We start from the raw sequence: 20,373 nt of genomic DNA, 5'->3' as shown, positions 1-20,373 counted from the left end.
AGCATACGTCAATGCGTTGCAGTAGTAACCAAGTGACAACCAACGTGAAGTTGTGACCAGTAGAGCAGAAAATGTAAAAAATGCCGAAAATTATCATTTTTTTGGTCATTTCACACTGTAACTGGCCCAGAATGCCTTTTCAAGGGCTGATGTCTGGTAAAAGTTGTAGATATTGACGAGCCAGACAAAACCCTATCATCAGTTTTTGCCGAAAATTGTCTGAAAAAATGATTTAAGTCGAAATGTTGCGATATGAATTGGCTTCCGAAAACTCTGTCATGAAAATTTTGGTATGGGGCTTGCTTCACCAATTTCTATGGTGCTCATATATGTTCTTTGCGCCAAACCTATTTTTTTTAGGTATATTTTTCGAAACTGGCCGGACTTTCCAGATGAGGGACAACTTTTTTTTGACGCAGTCTTTTAAGGATCCTATAAACAAATTTTACCAACAAATTCGACCCAAAAAATCACATTTGGTGGGTGCTAGAGGGCTGAATGTCTGAAACCCCATTGTGGGTAAAATGGTTGAACATGGCGAACATCCTACGAAGTTTTTGTCTGAGAAAACTGCTATTTTTTTTTTGTTGCCAAAATACATGAAAATATGCACATCGGTAAATTTGGTCTGAAATCGACATTTCTTCATAGAACAAGCGAATGGTCGGTATCTGCATACAAAATCACACTTATGGCATAGAAACTCCACCTATAATAGGCTGTCATGATTCTATTTCCACATATTTTTGGACGGGGAATCGATTGAGACTTATCTCAATCCTGTCTGATGGGTCCAAAAGGTCGAAAATGGTTCTGCTTGAGAGGAAGGTTTCAACTCGCAATACAAACACTTTTTTTGCTTCAAAGATGTCGTGAATGGCTTTTATTTTTCAGCGAAACAAATAAAAATATACCAATTTGCTTACCATTTTTGGCTCAATTCAGCGTTTTATATAGAAATTGGTCTGTAAAACGGTCATTTTGTAGGGCAGGTACCTTAAATTCGCGTAATTCGATACTTTTACGTTACTCCGAGAAAATTTAGCGGAACAATGATTCCGATTGATCGGTATTAAAACCAATCAGAATGATAAATCGTATTAAATGTTTTTTCGCCCTTCGGGTCGCCACCTCACATGAAATTTCCCGCCCAATCGATTGAGAGTGGTCTGAATTTTTTTCCGATTTCCCGATTTTCCACAGTAGCGCTTTTCGGAGAATTTTCTAACCAAATTTTTTTAATAAGTAATTTACATTGAAGAATACCGAGAAATCGGAATCTCGGAACATTTATTCCGATTGGTTTTAATATTCGATTGGAGGCCATATCCGACCATTTTACCCATAAAAACGCTGAAAATAGACATATGACCTACCGAGGCCAAATACACAAAATCCATTGGAACAAATTGCAATGGTAGTTAGTGGTCGCACCACTCGATCAACCGCTCAGCGATATATCAAGCCACAAACTGCCACAATCATTTTGGAACGTATCGCTGAAACACAATCGGAGGCACATATTGCAGCTAAAAAGACGGTGCAATATAAAAAAAACTACAATACGAATTTTCCATCTGACATTTTTTTATTTTTTCATTTCAAAATAACTCTAAATAGACTTCTAGTTGAAATTTTTTTACAAAAAGCATGATGGTTTTTTTATTGATCGGTTTGGGAGCCCCGAAAATTTGATTTTCCGGAAAAACTATAAACAAAATGACAGTTTTTTTTCGAGTTTCTTGGTGGAATTTATGCTAGATAGACTTTTGAGTATTTTGAGACATATTTTTGAACCTCAGTTTTTAATGGGTAAACAGCGGCGCAAAAATAAAAAAAACCAAATTCAATCTTCTACTTGGCCGCTAAGAAAATGAAAATAAACCAAAAATGGGAATTAAATTTGGAAAAAAGAAAAAGAGTGTAGAAATAAGAATAAAAACCATCAAACAAATTCCACGAAAAATCAAATCCTTTGCTTGCTTTGAATAAATCTAATGGGCTTTGTGGGCATTTTTTTAAGACAAGAAATTAACAATGGCGTTTTTTTTTCTTCTTAGTATTGTACCTGTCTTTAGAAGTTGATTCCGTGGAAGCAGTCGAGATATCATAACTGGTTGATTCCGATGAACCTGCTGGAGTGAGATCTCTGGGCTTAAAATTTTACAGAATTTTCCCGTTTCTTGTAAATCACTAAAATGCAATATCTGCTTCCATGTGCCGGAGTCATCCAATTTAGCCTGATATACTTCTACCTAATGTAAAAACGATTTAGAAGAAATGAAATAATCAAATTGAATGAAAACAATTCAATCAAAAACCTCTTTATTTACCCCATATCCATCTTTCTTTAGTTGAAGAACTACATCTCTAGCTGTGACATTTGTCGAATGGATGTTGATTTCAACCATATGAAGAATAATCTTTGGACTTCCATTAGCATCCAATGCAATTTGCCATCTAAAAGCAACAAATGAAAATGTGAAAAATATTGAGATTGAACTTTCCATTTTTTTTTTCTGTTGAAAAAAGATGAAATGAATAAGAAAATTCCAACTAACCCGACGTTATTGTGTCACGAAGTCGATGGTTGGCACTGATTTTCTTCAACATTCCCCTTTCTGCCGTCATTTTCATTCTCATCGTTGCTGTTTTCTTCGTCTTTAACATCTTGTGAAAAATCTTCTTGCAAATCTTGATTGCCTGCCATTTTCATTTATTTTATTCGGTATTTTGTTTTAAAATAAATATTTATGATACAAAAACTAAAGTAATATCTCTGTTATTTCTCCTGAAACGTATTTGAAGCACACTTGTCACATACATTAGTGTTTGACAGATCCGTATCAAAATGGTTAATTTTGACATTTCAACATACTTACATTTGACAGCTAAAAACAGACTTCAAATAATACTCGGTTGAGTTCATATGTATGTAAACCATTGGGTGAAAACATTGGGTGAATTTTAGTTTTCGTCATGTTTTTTATTCATCTATTCGTTTAACGCCCTAGGTTTCAAGCCTTGATACGGTGAAGGCACTAGAACAAACAAATTCCCAGTGCAATGAACGTACTGCCGATCGAATGACGATTGAATAATTAATTTCCGTCCTTTTCCAAACAAGTCGTATTCAGAGGGATAAAAATTATAGCGTTTTATTCATTTCGACATTTCGTAATTATAATATACAGTTATACATATTCAATGTTCAAATTTATTGGCCTAGTATCCCGAAATAAAATCTGAATCAAATAAAATATATAAATTCAAAGGGAAATAAGGATTTACGTTAAAATACTTTGAAAACAATAATTTAGTATCGGTAATATCTTGTCTGTTTCATTGTTTTTTCACTTTAAATGTTCTTTGGAGAAACTTCCTCCATTTTTATTGTCCTCCAGTTTATTCTATCTACAAATCTTCGAAATGATAGTCCTTTTCATTTTCATCTCGAACGTAGGATTTTCCAAATTTTGACATATATTTTTTTATATATTCGCGGGCTTTATTTTTCACTGAGTCAGTGACCTCCAGTAAGCTCACATTATTACAGTACTTCAACTCTTTTAGCATAACGAAGAAGGTGAGCTGCAAAGCGAGAAAATGGAATAGACATGTCAATCCGTTTAAAAAGCAATATATTTCATATATGGAAACTACCTTTCGTGCCAAATGACGAAAATCATCACTGCTTTGAATTTGTCCGACAGTACAGGTTTTGCTGAAGTATGGTTTGAGATAGTAAACTATATGTCCTGATATATCCGATTTAAATTTTTCTTTGATTTTTTTAGCTGCTGGACTATTAACATCAATGCATTCGTTTGGATCCGATGTTTTCTTCTTTTTGAAGGGTTTCGGAGAACTATAAATAAATATAAAGCAGATGTTGAGCGACCAATCAACCAGTTAGAAAGGCATTTTTATTCGTCGAAGCACGTTTACACTGGTGGAATATTCAATTGAAGAAACAAAAGTTTTTCGAACGATTGTAATGCCTTTCTCTTCAATGAATTAAAATGGGTGAATCAAGACTTACGACTTCGATGTGCTGACAATTGAGTGTGATGGTTTTCTGACTAGTGATTGTTGTGTCTGCTGGATGGGTGTGTTTCTGATTGTGTTAACAATGGGGGCTACAGCTGAAGCACTAACCGATTCAGCAGGCCTAATCGGCCTTATTGTATTTTTCATAATCAGTTCTTCTGTATCACCGACAAATTTATGTCCAATACTTGGCAATTTATTCACAATACTTTGTGTCAACGATGTTGATGGCAGGCCATTGCGTGAAGATTGCGATGTTCGTGATGGTATGTCGATTGTATTATGGGATGTGGTCAAAGAGCTTGAAGATGATGCAGATAGACCCACAGCTGGTAGTGGGGCAAATGCAGATGATTTTGTGCGCCTTACATCGAATGAGTCGCTATTATGGTAGCGCGACGATGAAAACGACCCAACAGAAAATAAATGATTGTCATTTGAACCATGGCTATCGCTATCCACAGCATGCTTCGAGACTTGAGGTAGACCTTCTGTAATCTTTTTGAGCTTCCGGACGGGCACGCCTGTATGTGAAACCTTCATATCGCTTTTCCGTTTTAATAACATCTCTTTCTGTCGCCGCAATTTTGCCTTATTTTCTTTGTATCGGCGTGAGTCTCGCCGTAGCTCGCGTTTCATTTCTTCCGAAAGAGGCTATTTAAATCAAATTAAATAAAATTAAATATATATACTGCTAAACGGAGGAGATTTCAAATTGATAATTCGGAATTTTTATCAAAAAAATAACGAAATGAAATAAAGATTTCTAACAGGGAGTGTAACTCCGAGGAAGAGGAATGGTGAGGAGGCGAAATGAGGAGGAGAAGCTGAGGAGATTCCTCCTCCTTACATGAGCAGACAAAGAAACTTATCAAATTTTAGGCATACCAATTTATTTTGAACAGAGGAATCTCCTCAGCCCTTCCCTCCCCATTCGCCTCCTGACCATTCCTCCTCCTCGCAGTTACACTCCCTGATTTCTAATCACAAATTCTATTAACATATGCAATACTGTTTAAATAGATGTTTCCAATTCATTTAAAAGATCCTATTGAAAAATATCCACAGCTATCGCATAAAAATATAGCCGTATACAAAATGAGATCTCTGTTTTTTCAGCTTAACAGAATTGCACTCTGATGCAGAAATGTAAACGTATTTTGTCCTCGTCATTGATGCAAGTTTCTTCGGCGGTTTCTATCGTGGAATGGATGGGTTGAACTGAAGCCACCATGAACACATTTTCTACATGTCAAAAATGTACGAATAAATCGGTAGGAATAATCTTGATCCCCCGAACTTTTCATAAAATAAAACCGTAACCGTTGGTTTGAAATAATAGAGAAACGTAGAACGCGTTTAAAATAAAAATGCAACATGTTCAAAGTGAAAATAGCTGTGTTCACTTTTATTTCCACTTTGTGCATGATTCATTTTTATTTTAAACGCCTTCTATTTCTCTATTATTTTATCAGTCAACATGTTTCTCCTTTATTTAAACAATGGCTCCCCAGTGATAACAAACTGATAAGGAATGCGAATTTCGATGTGGCGATAACACCAAACGACTGAGCTCACCAAATACTGTATCAGAATCGAAGAAATTTTAAACGCCGATGGAATTACACTGGTTTATATGCAGGAACCAGCACATGCTCCGCTTTTTCGCACAACTATTTCCAAGTTCCTTATTCAACTGGGCATCGAAACACGCCCAACAATTGCAGCAGTTTAAACGAAAGTTTTAAATTTGCAGCAGTATTGTGTACCAAAGGCTATAATTTTGTATGAGCCAGAATATAGTTCCTTTACAATATTTTTGTTAAAAAGGCTCAAATTATCAATATGAAATTCCTTTCTTATGTAGTGTAATGTATCAAACAACGTACGCTAATTCGAATTTCCTGGACCAATTGCATGCGACATTTTTTTTTCCTACACTGCTCTTCACCAGTATTGCTTTTAGCAACACAAATATTTTGATTTTCTTCATCTCTAGCTCGAATATTTTCAGTAGATATTATTGATATGCACGCTGGATCCGATTTAGCCATCGCAGCAATTTCTTCATTCAAATTCGGCGGTCGTTTCATATTTACTGTAACAATATAAATAATAAAATTTACTGATTTGTTCAAATATTTCGTCCATCTGTATAATTTATCAAACTTACTCCAGTACGCCTCAGTTTTCTTTCGGATATAGGAATATTTGGCCTCCAATTCGGCAAGCTCAATAACTAGACTATCATCAGAATCGGTCGAACTGGAATCGTCATCATTGTATTTTTCCAAAATAGGGTCTGACTTCAATTCGAGCAAACAGTTCGGATTCATTGTAGAGCTTGATAAAATGGACACAACATCTTCGTCTTCGTCGTCACAATCGTGTTCCATATGTTCTATCTCATGACCATCATCCGTCGCCGTATGCTGTGGTGTATCTATATTTTCAACCTTAATCTCAATATCATTGATACGATGCTCTTCCATTAGCGGTAAGAGCTTGATTGGTGGCTCCCATTGTGGTAATAATATTTTTGTATGGTAGTAGTAAATTTGGCCTCTTTCATTGATTGCATATTTCCAAAGGTCAGGCAAATCAATTGGTGGAATAATGTATTCATTGATTTCGGTTGGAAGAGGTACAGGCGGTGGTTTGATGTGACTCTATAATACATTCAATTACTTATTATTATTATTATTATTATTATTATTATTATTTACTTATTTATACCGCCAAGTGATGGCTAAATATGGTAGTTTGGCCGGAAAAGAGTGCAAGAACGATTACAACAATAATAAATTCTCGTCTCGTTAAAAACGATGCAACTTTTCATAAATTAGCATCATACATAGAAGTCTCTACCATTGGAGATACGGTAAAATCTCACAATCACACTTACAAAATCACTGAATCACACTTACAAAAATAAAATATGGAATCTGCCGTTGTATGCAAACAGTATCTTGGTCAAAAATACATCTTCGTCCATATTTTTTAATGCTTTTCACACAGGTTATTTCAAATTCGATTCTCTTGTAATATTTTTGCCATTTACTTGTTACGTAAAAAAATGTACTGTTTCGATCAATATTCTGCCGGAGCGAATCCACCATTGTGAGGTTTTACTGCACACCAAAATATGGAATATGTAAACTAGTAGCCGATGACACTTATTAAATCGGTGTCGAAAAACACTGAAGACCTAAAAAAAAGGTCCTCACTTTTCAAATTCGATTCTATCTAGTGTAAAAATGTCTAAAATCGCTCGATGGGGTCTTCATTTTCAAATCTTAGATAGGGGGTAAAACCGAAAAAACAGGGTCCAAACCAGAGAATCATTTCAGCATAGATATTCAATTTTCTGATGAGATCTCAGTAACTGAATGCAGTGACTACGAACGTCACTGTGAGTGAACGAGCGTTCTACATTCAAGCGCGGACATGCATATACATTGGTTTACACACAATCGGAGTGAGTGTGCGTGCGAAAGGAGAGAAGAGAGAAGAGACGAACGAAATATGTCGCATTGAACGATGAGAGTGAACGTCTCTTGATACAGTGTCAGTGTGGCGAACACTTACTCTTTGTTTCTTGGAATTGTTGTTCCTTCTTCTTTTTCTTCTAACAAATTGGTTGGCAGCACAAACTCAAGTAAAAAAGAAATAAAATTCTATAACTAAACACAACAACAAAATAATTAAATATTGTTTTGTTTATTTTTTGAATGTGATTTTTTTGCTTGTGTTTGTGCTGCCAACCAATTTATTAGAAGAAAAAGAAGAAGGAACAACAATTCCAAGAAACAAAGAATAAGTATTCGCCACACTGACACTGTGTCAAGTGGACATCGCTCGATGCAACACATTTCGTTCGTCTCTCCTCTCTTCTCTTCTTTCGCACGCACATTCACTCCGATTACGAGTAAACCAATGTATATGAATGTCCGCGCTTGAATGTAGAGCGCTTGTTCACTCACAGCGAAGTTCGCAGTCACTGCATTCAGTTACTGAGATCTCATCAGAAAATTGAATATCTATGCTGAAATGATTCTCTGGTACAAACCCCTCTTAACCCCTCAAGAAAATTACATTTTTGGATTCCTCGTGAAAAACAACTTTCACAAACAACTTGAACACTTCCCTTCAAAAAATCACCCCTTGTGCCCAAAATTTTGGCCGGAACGCATCGAAAGGTTTGGGGGTGCGATATTCTAATATTCCGACCTCGATTTGGGGCATGGTAACGAAAGCACCCTACTGAAAGTCGAACTTGCCTATACAGTGCCATGTAAAAGTTTGGGTACGACTATAAAATGCATTATTTCTATGTCTTTTTGTCTTATTCAACCCTAATTAGGGTTCTAATATAAAAGTTTATTGAAATTCTGACCGAATGAAGGATTTTAAGGACAATATTTGGCCGGCCTATGGTCATTTTTGGCCATTGAATAATGGCGGCTGAAATTGAGTTTTTTAACGGGCCGTTGGATTCAAAAGTTATAGAAGTAAAAAATTGTAATGCCTATTACCTATTACTATTAGGGGAGTGTACCCGGTTGTGGGCCTAGTTTTGTTTTTTGCCCATAACTTGGGTTCAAGTAGATATAATTTGGTAAAATTGATACATATGGAAAGGTAATGAAGAAAGACAACTTTTTGCTATAGTAACTATATCGATTCCATCAACTAAAAAAAATTTACGACCAAATTTGTGAAGGTCCGATTTTTGACCCAAAAAAAATTTGTACCCTGTTGTGGGCCCCCTCGGAAAATCCAATAAAAATCAGAAAATATGAAGAAAAACCACCAAAAATGCAGAAAATAAGAAAATTTATTCATTTTGAAAGGCTTCATTGGCCAAAATAGCAACAGAAAATGGCATTTCGTTCAAATTATTCATCATCTTCTTCATCTAAATCAGTGTCGCAATTTTTACATGTATAATAACTGGAGCGACCACTGAGAATACCAGCACACTTCAAATGCACGAACCGATCGCAACCACTGTTGCACTTGATAGAGTTAGCAGCCGTTAATTTAGGTGGCAGAAGATCCAAACAGATGATACAAAAGTCCAAATCTTCATCAGAAGGAGGCGAACCCATCTGTTTCGCACGCTTGGCCGACGGTTTGGCTGGTGGTGTTGCCTTCTGTTTGGCGGCCTTCTTAACCGGCGTTTTAGCGGCTCGCTTCGCTTCTTTCACGTGCAAAATAGCAACGGATTCCGGATTTTGGTTCGGGTGTTTTTTTTTTACTGCCGGATGTTTTTTTTTGGAGTAGTCATGGCTAAAAACGCGTGAAAATGAACAAAAAACGTAAATAAATAACAAAAACGATGATATTTTACACTCTGTGTGTCGAAAACACGTTTTCCATACAAAATCATAGGTGGCCCACAACCGGTTACAAGCGGTGGCCCACAACCGGAATTGACAGTCATTTTGATGGTGACTTGCAAAAATTTGTGGTGACAATATATTGAGCGAACCCAATATAAAATCATAAAATATAATGAAAATACTGCATAAATATGCATAACACTCACTTTTTTGCGATATTTCACAACACTTGTTCACACTCTCAAAATATCACTATTTTATTTATACGTAAATTTTTTCACGATTTTTTTTTGTTTGGTCGTAGCTATTAAGCAAATGCGTCTTTTCACTTCGGTATTCGCACAAAAACTGTGTACTGTCATTGTACACACTAAACCATACTCAGATCCGCCATATTTCATATCTGTCAAAACATATGACTGGGGGCCCACAACCGGAACGGGCCCACTACCGGGGACAATACCCTACTATTACTATTAATTTTGTAATAGGGTCACCTATCACTATTACTTTCCTATTACTTTTTCGAAAAAAAAAAATTTCGGTCATTTTACACCATCACACCACTGTAATAGGCCATTTTTCAGGGTTTTCGTCAGGTTAAACTGCTATTTTTTGGCTAATTAATCAGGGATAATGATATAGAATGATCTTTTGATCAAACACTAAGCGGCATGAAAGTAAAACTGCGGCGGTGCGGAAAAGTTTGGATTATGCATGTAATTCGTTTTATTTGATTATGAAAATTCAACCATAACTCTTCGCTATTCCGGATTTTGCCTTTCTTTTTTCGATCAATCTAAAATCAAACAATCTTGTTTGGCAGACATAAATGTTAAACATTTAATGTTTTGGTTTATGGTTATCAGTAAAATTTGAAATGAAGTTGAGCTATGGGAGAAAAGATGTTTTTTTTTCTTGTTCTTTCGATTTTTTCCCCCATGAAATGTGCACTGTGCATGATGCCTTATCACTTATCAGCGGTACAGAGAAAGTTGACACCTGTCATTATTGAGTAAGCACACCTGTTCGTAAGCTTGTAATCAAAAGATCATTCTATATCATTATCCCTGATTAATTTGCCAAAAAATAGCAGTTTACCTTGACGAAAACCCTGAAAAATGGCCATTTCCAGTGGTGTGACGGTGTAAAATGGCCGAATTTTTTTTTTTTTGAAAAAGTAATAGGAAAGTAATAGGCATTACTATTACTATTACATGTAATAGTAATAGTAGAAGTAATAGGTTAACCCTTTACAAAAGTAATAGGAAAAGTAATAGGATAAATGCTAGGGGAAAGAACTGAGTAAATGAAAATATAAATATTGTAAATAATCGCATATTCTACCGAGTTTGGATCAATACGCGTCAATGCGTGTCAATGCGCTGAATAACTAGCTGCGAATGCATGCAAATATGGTCAATAAAATGTGCGTATTTGCAACTGTCATTCCTGCTCGCCACGAACGAGACGAAGCAACAGAAGAAAACAACAACAATAACAATACGTAACGCAGTGCAAATGCCTGTGAATATTTGTCAATATGTGTCAATGAAGTAAATATACCAATAGTTCTTTCCCCCTAGGATAAATGTAATAGCCTATTACTGTAATAGCCTGTAATAGTAATAGTAATAGAAAAACATCAAAATCAGCCGCGTTTGGCCAAGCTATTGCCGTTGAGAAATGATAAGATGATGATTTTCCAAGATTTGAATATTCATCTGAATAAGAGGCCATCTGGTATGAATGAAGTATCGCTAGAAATTCCCTGGCTCATAGGCCCAGAAAATCCATTCAAACTTGGGAATCGACCATCCGCCTCCACAGAAACAGCCACTTGAAAATTGAGAGCAATTTTCAGTTTTTCCCATTTAACGGATATTGGAAGCGGCTCGTTCGTCTTGAAACATATTTTTTCTGAAGCTTTTCCCTTCATTTAGTATAATGTCTTAGCTTCCCACTTTTCAAAATAAACAGCCAGTGGAAGTAGATAAAAACAGTCAAAAATCGTTCGAAATAAATGAATTCCCCTAAATATAGATAAAATATCAACAAATATTGATAAATTTTGCTGAAAAAGATACAAAATGGTGGCTGTCTTAGACTACCGCCTCCCCAGATCACCTCCTCTTCCCGTATATAAAGTCGATTTTGGCCGCCATTTTAAATGGCCATAAGCGAGCCAAAATGTTGGCTTCAAAATCATTCATTCGCTCAACATTTCAATTAGCTTTCAGATTAGGACGAGAAAACATGATTATTTCCATAGATTTTATAGGTGGTCTCAAACTTTTGGCTTGGTCTTGGTAACAAAACCAAATTTTTTTTCTTGTACTCTTCTTCCAGACAAACTAAATTATCTACTTTATTTATTTTTGGAATTATTTAACTCTCCATTTTCCAGTTCCAAGTGAGTGGAACTCTATTCTCAAATTCAATTATTGGAGTATAAACTATTAGTTGACTTACGTGACTTGGCGGTGTTGGTATCTTGATCATTTTGTTGCCAAACCATTGACCAGTAGTGGGATTAACACACATGGGTACCATAAAATCCCTCGTTATACGAGGGTCTAGCTGGAAAAATGCGCATCTTGCTTCGTGAATTATGTGTTCCATGGTTTTCTTTCGTTCTGCATCCTCTTGGGCAACCTAATATTTAATTATAGTTACATGTAAATACACCAGGATATTGTCGATTATTAAACGTCAAACCAACAACGCCACACATTTTGACGGCATACAGATTTACATTTTCGATATGTTATCAATATGTTATTGCCCGACATATTTATTATTATGTTATGTTGGGATTTTTTTTATCTTAATAACGTTATTAAGATTCAGCATAATAATAACATAATATGTTATGCGTTATATCGGGTGTTATCTTAATAAATCCTAAGATTCGGCGGTAATAACATTTCATTAACTATAATAATAACATATTATTAAGATGGATTTATTAACTCAATTAATAACATATTATTAGGTTTGGATTTTATTAATTCAATTAATAACATATTATTAAGATGCAATCTTAATAACGCTTTTTTCGCGCATTCTTTTCCCTAACTGGAGAGAAAAAAAGCACTGTACGATGTACACACCCATAACAATGCAGACAAAATATGGTAAATTGATCCTTTCAAGGTCGGGACTGGCGATTTCATTAACTTAATGGTTAAGTTCAATACATGATAATTCCGTTTCAAAGAGTCATTTTAATTTCATTGCAACAGTGCAAAAAATTCATGTGTGTACTCCGCAGAGAAAAAACAACTTGTCAGTGCTCCGGCGAAAAAAATAAGCGAAAAAAACGTTATTAAGATTGTATCTTAATAATATGTTATTAATTGAGTTAATAAATCCATCTTAATAATATGTTATTATTATAGTTAATAAAATGTTATTACCGCCGAATCTTAGGATTTATTAAGATAACACCCGATATAACGCATAACAAATTATGTTATTATTATGCTGAATCTTAATAACGTTATTATTATGTTATGTTGGACCAATATATCGGCCGTTATTATTATGTTATTAAGTATAGTTAATAATATGTTATTGCCTGTAAATCTGTATGACGGCAACGCATTGGAACTGCATTGATGAGTGTATTCAAGAAAGTGTCAAACATTCTCGTATTGTGTGATGAAACAATAATATTTGATTTTTGAAATAGAAAAATGTTTCGGTTCTGCTAAATAAAATTGTACAAATGTGCCCATGGCACGCAAGACAACAAAATTGCCTTTTTAAGCCCGTATTAGAAAATAAATATTTGGTTTTTCGTGAATTGAACAACTGCGTTTGCAAAATGAACGCGTTCACGGCTGTAATCACGATTTGAACGAATTTTATTTTGCAAATGATGTAGTTGTTAGTATAATGCTATCCCATCGTGTGAATATAACTCAATTTATTGATATTGCGGGAATATCTAAAAATACATACTTTCGCTTCAAACATTTGGCGTCGTTGATGCTTCGAGATGGTGCTGTTATTAAATGAACGGCGAAACCGTGGATCTTTTTCACGTGAATCCATTATATCTGTGATTTTACCCACTCGTTCACTGAAACGACCAGTACTACTGAATGTTGAGTGTGATTTCTGTGAGGTTTTTTCCTCAACATTTTCTTTATAGCTCTCATCAGCTTCTCGTTCATGCTCTTTCATTTGTTCAATGCGCAATTTTTTCGGAATCTTGAACGATTCTGGCAATTGCTTCCAAGAGCTAACTAGCTTTGAAGCCAACAGACAAATATCGCGTACCACTTTTCCCATATCTCCGTCGGGTAATTTTTCCGAATCTTCAATAATTTTTGTATTTTTTTCAGTTGTACTAATAATACTCTTCAATAAATCAACGCCCATGCCTTTAATAGTGGAATTTTGTTCGAGAATTTGAGGTATTGCATTCAGCACATCGGATGGCTTGACACCCGTTACATTTCTTTCACCATAAATCATCTCGGACGGCTTCTGATCGATTAACAATGAATCCGGACTGGCTGCCGAATTTATCGTAGCAGATACAGACATTTCATCCATTTTTGGGCTAGAGGTTTCATCATTCAAAATTGGTGTACCAGAACCACTGTCTGAAGGCGATGACTCATCGTTTGCCACAATAGAAACCTTTTGATTGCTGGTTGGAGTGTGTGTTTCATCTACGAGGAAGGAGTATTCACTAATGGTTGACCATCGCTGAACAGTTGACAGCACTTTGCTGTCTTGCAGCATAGTTTTGTTAGTGATTGGTAGTTTTTCAAGCGTTTGAATTATATCCAAACGGAATGTGAGACTCAGTAGTGGATCTGAGCTATTGAAGTCCGACATCCACGAATGCATCAATTTCAAACCTGAAACAACACAAAACCATAAATTGGTGAATTTCGTGAAGTGTGAAGTGAAAAATAATTAATTTAAAAACAATTACAAACCATGGTAGTCAAGGAAAAGTCGACGACATGGCAATTCTCCCTCTCGCAACATTTTCAACAAACGCAATTTTGCCTTTTGTAATTTCGCACGAACTATTGTTGAAGAAATTTGAAAAAAAAAACATTATTTTTTCAGTTAGATAGTTAGAGAAAAAAATCAATGGTCAAAAGTAGAAAAAATACCCATCAATCTGCTAAACTGAAGTGTTTGTACTTGATTTTTTAGGCCACTCATAGCTAAAACGTCAATTTCTTTGTCAAGGTCAGGGTCCTCCATAATTTCGGCTCTTTTCATATGTTTTTTGAAATCGTTGGAAATTTTATGACTGGCTTTGGTGCGTTCTCTTTTCACTGGTTTCTTTGTTGCGTCTTTGGATTTTCTTGGTTTTGGTGTTTTAGCCTTCTTTTTGATCGTTTCGTCTAGAGTAACGGATATTTTCGATTCAGAAAACTCACTTTCATCTCTGGTTACGGCCGCGACATCATCCTCACTTTCTTCGTCATCGTCGGATTCGATTTCTTCTTCTGAATCCGGCTCACCACCGATCCATCCACGACAATTGATTGATTCACAATAACACTTTTGCGCCTCTTTTCTGTATATTTTTTAAAATTGTGATAATTTTATTTTGCTTATAAATTTCTTACATTAAATTGATAATTACCCATATCTTTGAAACTGATAATCAAAAGTGATTTCCTCGTCAGACATGATCGGCTTCTTACTGAAAAACCCGATCCGTAATTCCCCATTAACTGTCCATTTCTGTGTTTCGGCATTTGGATCGCAAGAATGATTGATGAATCTAGAGATATTTCCTTTTTTTGTAGCATCGATAACGCAATCGCTGCTCAATGCCATGAAGTAATAGTGAGCATTCATGAGTTTTGAATAATCACTGGCACGTTTCTCGAACTGTTTACTATTCAACACTTCACCAACGTATTCCATAATGAAAACGCCAGCTGGTATGTAAGATGTGGCGATAAGGCCATAGCCTTTCTTTTCGGTTTTGAAAATGGTACACGCGGAATTTGCATGCTTCTGGAAACGACGATTCGTGCAACGATCTCCAACGACGCACTTCGGTCCGCATTCAATCAATAACATTCGGTTTAAGCAATCATCGCCGCATCCCATTTCGCCGCGCTCGATTTCAGATTGGGTAAGAAAGCAATCGCAAGTCATTTTCTTGGCTTCTTTACTTATTGTTCGTTCAGATCTATATTCATTGTCAGCGATGGCAATGAATAACTTCATGCCGTTCTCACGGTTGATTCTCTCACGTTCCAATTCTTCATCGGTTTTGATACGTGGATTCACCTTGGGTTCTCCTCCAGACTGTAATGCATCCTTATCCAAAGTGTTTTCAGTTGATACGTCAAAACTGGCGTTACTTGAATCCTCATCAATTATTACTAGAGCGCGCTTTTTATCTCTTACTAAACCCATACCCTGTGAACGTTGTTTCGTTTTGTTTATGGTTCTAATTCTGCCCGATCGTCGAATCGATGTGTCTTCAATCGCCGTAGCTACCTCTACTGATAAATCGACTAAGGCACTTGTCATCTCCATTTGGGGCTTGACTTTATCAGGTTTGATTTGCATAGTTCCTTCTTCTGATTTAATTTCAAATTTATTTACATCTGGCTTAGTATCTACTGATTGCATTTTCTTGAAATTCTCACCAGATTCACAGATAATACTTTCTTTTGGTTCTGTATTGATTTCGATTGTTTCAATTTTTCTTGATATATTTTCGATCGCTGGCTCGCTTGACTCTACTTTTTTTTGCTGTAGGATGACCGTAGTCTCATATTTAGTATCCGTAACTAATGATTCAAAACTGTACATAGTTATAGCTGCATGTTGTTCTTTTACTTTTGGATGTTCAGCTAACTGATCACTTAAAGAATCCTCAGCAGTGCTATTGATATTTGTTGACTCTGCCATCATTTGGTCATCATATTCCGCTGGATCTTTTTTTATAGATTTATCTTTTTCGACACGCTCTACATCCATGGCTTCTGCTTGTGTTTCAGCTAAATTAATATAAAAAGAAACTTATCACTTTTTATACCTTTACACAATCAAAATTGGGGTAATATAGAAATCCAAACTGTTCATTTTTCACAAACTACTACAAGTATGATGTGTTAAATGCAGAGCTATCAATGAATGTCCGACCATTCGTTCCTCGGAATTTAATGCCCCCGTTTGTTCGTTTGTTCGTAGAAATAAAAATGTTCTTAGCCTTTGAAGATGACAATACAATCATTTGGTGTAAATTTAAGTCCAAAACAAATATTTTGACCACACAAAAATTCATTAGACGAACAGTTGAAACGTACGGCCGATCACGTGTTATTTATTAATGTTCATTGACAGCTCTGGTTAAATTAAACAACTAAAATGAAAATAAAATATAGCTCATTAGCATTGTACTTACTCTTGGTAGAATTTAGTTCATAATTTTCAACTTCTATGCTGGCGATTTGCTCTTCATTCAGAACTTTTTGTCCCATAACATTACTCTCGCTTACTATATTTATCTCATTTACGCTACTTGACTGGGCTATTTCGATTCCCATTTTCTCACCATGTTTTTCATCTGGAACTTCATTTATGATAGTGACATCTTCGATCTTCATCGATGAAATATCTTCAATGAATTCACTGAATTCGGCAGTATTTTCGATGGGGGTATGTGATTCTTGAACATTATCATATTTTTTATTTGGCTCATTTTTCTGTACTTCAGGTACACCAATAGGTGACTGATTCCTCGACGTTGAACTGGATGCTTTTCCATCTGTTACCGAAGATTTGTCGTTTGATTTCAGGTTCATGACTAGAACAGCTTTCTTTCGGGGTCTTCCTCGTTTTCTCGGTATTTGAATGGATTCAGGCTTGGAACTTACTTGAACCTCATGGCAACTGCTTTTCAAGTTTTTCATTTGAAGATCCGGCTCTCGTGATTCATTATCTTTTAACGGCACGATTTTCGATGTAGAATTTGGAGTTGATACTTTTTTTCGAATATAGGTTCGAACGGCTTTTGCTTTCGTCATATTAAAGGGACTTTCTTCATCAGTGGTATTGCAATCTTGCATTATTGCCGGTGATGTCATTTTATCACTTGAACATTCTTCAGAATTAGAGTACTCAATTGTTTCAGTGGCTTGCGTCTTATTGCTTAAATTATCTGCTTTTTTATTTGTACTCATTTCATCCGAGGTCGGAGTTTCCAAATCATTTTTACCTTTTCGCCTTGCATAATTACGTCGGCATGAATAATTTTTGCGTGCGACATTATCTCTCCTCGATCGTACATAAAGCTTTTCAACCTCACTCGAATCATCATCGGCGTCGGTTGTTGTCTCATACAGTTGTGAATTGTTGAACCTCGATTTAAATCTGTTTTCATTGTTCATATGTTTAACTGAATCAACTGATGGCTGTGAGTCACTTTCAATGCATGTCTCAAAAGAAATTGTGCCAGAAAACCTTTCATCATCAGTGTCGGATCGATCAATTTCAATAGTGTCGGTACAGTCAGGCACGATAATTACATCGTCCGCTGATTCATTTAGAGGTTGTGCTTCATCGTCTTCACCTACCTTTTCTGTCAGTACTGATACGATACCTTTAGATGCATCAAATTTTTCAGCTAATTCAAGGACTTCTGAATGTTGTGTTTCTGAATCGGAATTGGAATCAAAACAACTCAATGAATCAGATAAATAAATTGGTTCCGTTTGAGTGTTCTCTTCCTCTGTGCTCATTGATCCTACTTGATGTAGATCGCTTTTGTTATTTTCATACGATTCATTCTTGGAGCTCGATTCATTATTATAATCATTTTCTCTACCATTCAAACTTGACATTTCGTTCATGTATTTTGGTGAAACACATATTATTTCCGTATAATCATCGCCAATGGTTTCCTCAATTACAACCTCCTCGGCTACAAATTCAATTTGGTCGGGGATATCAAGAGCGTCTTTTTCTTCAACAATCATTATGTCATCTTCGTCATCGTAAAACGCTAAAAAGGAATTTATAATAATATCAAAAGTCAATTAATCCGGGATAAGTTTTTCTTAAGGAAACTAGTGGTGTTCGATAGTACTTTTCAAATTGACGAACTCACTGCTTGTTAGGTTGTTTCCGGAAAAGGTGTTATTTGCTTCATTTTGCGTTTCTACAGCGTCCTTGTCGAATATTTCGCTGAAGTTATAACATTCAACAGGCTCAATGGGGCATACATTTTGCCGCAAATCGCGAACACTTCGAATGGCTTCTTTGCTTTTGTTCGATACATTGTGGTGTTCCGTTTTCTTTTCGTCAGCAATTGAAATTCCAGGTTCGTCTTCCAAAATTGTTGTCGTTTCACACTCCACTTCGGTGGTTTCCGTAGAATTATTAGAAACCAAATCCTGCCAATTAAGTTTGGAAGCATTCATTGGTAAACGATATACCATAGGCACTAAACGCATTTTGCTGTTAGGCGACAAGGTGCTCAACAACGAATTCGATTCATCACTTACGTCGTTGTTAGCCACACTGTTTTCATTTCTGACAGTTACATTGGCATTAGCACTCTTGATAAATTTGTGCTTCACTTGTCTACGAGGCCGTTGAGAAATCATTGAGACTGAGCTATTCGTCAGTTGTGTTTCAGCTTGCATTTCTCCTGTTTGCTTCATATGTTTTTTCGAATTTGATCTGCCCTTACATAATGGCATGTGTAATCGAGCATCCAAACTCAGACTATTGTTATCCGTATTGTTTGAGCCCAAGACGATTGTGTGCATTGAATCTGTTTCATCCTGAAAATAATAATTTATTGGAATAAGCTGTATTGTCAATTGTATGATGAAAAAATACGAAACATTTTATGAGCTCTATTCGGATATTTGTTTTGAGTTTACAAGAAGTTTTCGTATTTTTTTCATCAACCACCTGGGCCCATAATCAACGATGTTTTTATTTCATTGAATGTGCATGTTATGAGTATTGACAGCAACCATGAATATACAATTCTTACCATTTTCACATTTTCTGATTGGTTCGTCGTGATTGAAATTGTTTCCGTTTGATGATTTAAAGTACTACAGGGGAGCTGTCGACTATAGGTGCGTTTACTTATTATTGAAGTTGAAGCTGGTGATCCTACAGTTGCATTTATAGATTTTTCCTTCCGGCCCATTTTTTTAAAGAGTACTCACTGTCCAATTACCGTGGTATCTTCGACCGAATATACGTTATCGTTTCTCAAATACTAAAATTGTCTTTCACACTCTCAATTCATTATATTTCTTTTTGATATCCATAACATCGAAAAATATGACTGTTTTAGAGATAAAAATTTATTAGGTTTTAGAAGATTTTTCTTAAAACGAACACAGTTATTTTACTTCGAAAATATTTTCCGAGAGAATCAATTTTATTTTGCAATTTTGTAACAAATTTCAGTTTCGGCCACAATATAACATCTTTCAACTAAAAGTAACCTATTGTTTTCACAACAAACACGAATGTTCTCGCGAAACACATAGAATTAATGCGTCCGATAAACGTTCGATAATTTTTATTACGCTAAAAACGATTCTTCTAAGGTTTATTTGGTCTTTTTGTTATGTATATAAAATTTTGATCGAATGTACACTTGATATTTGATTGTCTATTATTCAGATTCGCGATTCGCCGTTTGAAATCATAATAAACTTTTTCAATTCTAATTTATGGTGCACTGAATTTCAAGTCAATCAAAAGTCAATCACTTTTTCGTACAATACACACACACACCGAAAATATTTGCAACCGTAACATTCGACAGAGTTCAGGTGGTGTACTTTGCTTCAAGTCAAATATTTTCTATACAAACATATCTGTTGTAGTGATTTCACAGTATAGCATTCATTGAAAATGATGACTGTCAAATAGTAATGAGGGTGCGTTCATTTGTTTTTTTTTCCATTACAATTGTAATCTTGTATGCACGACATGAGATTCA

The 20,373-nt window shown here is 35.6% G+C and overlaps 1 protein-coding gene across 19 annotated transcripts; it reads right to left on the bottom strand.

Moving 5' to 3' along the window:
• Window positions 1–3,132: 3,132 nt before the first annotated feature.
• LOC129575205 (probable histone-lysine N-methyltransferase CG1716) lies at window positions 3,133–20,349 on the bottom strand. 19 transcript variants are annotated; one of them, XM_055458247.1, is made up of 15 exons: window positions 19,871–20,240; window positions 19,405–19,707; window positions 18,905–19,186; window positions 18,487–18,793; window positions 16,804–18,402; window positions 15,019–16,396; window positions 14,537–14,949; window positions 14,354–14,446; window positions 13,362–14,272; window positions 11,868–12,050; window positions 6,224–6,719; window positions 5,940–6,148; window positions 4,043–4,704; window positions 3,664–3,868; window positions 3,133–3,591 (listed from the first exon to the last, which is right to left on the bottom strand). In XM_055458247.1, exons 2-15 carry the CDS (start codon window positions 19,564–19,566, stop codon window positions 3,415–3,417), a joined length of 7,077 nt encoding a protein of 2,358 aa, XP_055314222.1. In that variant the 5' UTR covers window positions 19,567–19,707; window positions 19,871–20,240; the 3' UTR covers window positions 3,133–3,414. The 19 variants fall into 19 exon arrangements, 18 of the variants coding, with proteins under 18 accessions (XP_055314222.1, XP_055314226.1, XP_055314224.1 ...); XM_055458251.1 differs by having other exon boundaries at window positions 18,508–18,793; window positions 19,955–20,240; XM_055458249.1 differs by having other exon boundaries at window positions 18,508–18,793; window positions 19,871–20,210.
• Window positions 20,350–20,373: the final 24 nt, after the last annotated feature.

This window comes from Sitodiplosis mosellana, unplaced genomic scaffold, assembly GCF_009176505.1.
Source record: "Sitodiplosis mosellana isolate CC-2019 unplaced genomic scaffold, AAFC_SMos_1.0 Smas_scaffold_6166, whole genome shotgun sequence".
In the NCBI taxonomy this organism is placed as follows: Eukaryota; Metazoa; Arthropoda; class Insecta; order Diptera; family Cecidomyiidae; genus Sitodiplosis; species Sitodiplosis mosellana.
Note: the sequence above shows the minus strand (reverse complement) of the source record. Positions and strands in the feature narration are given on the sequence as shown.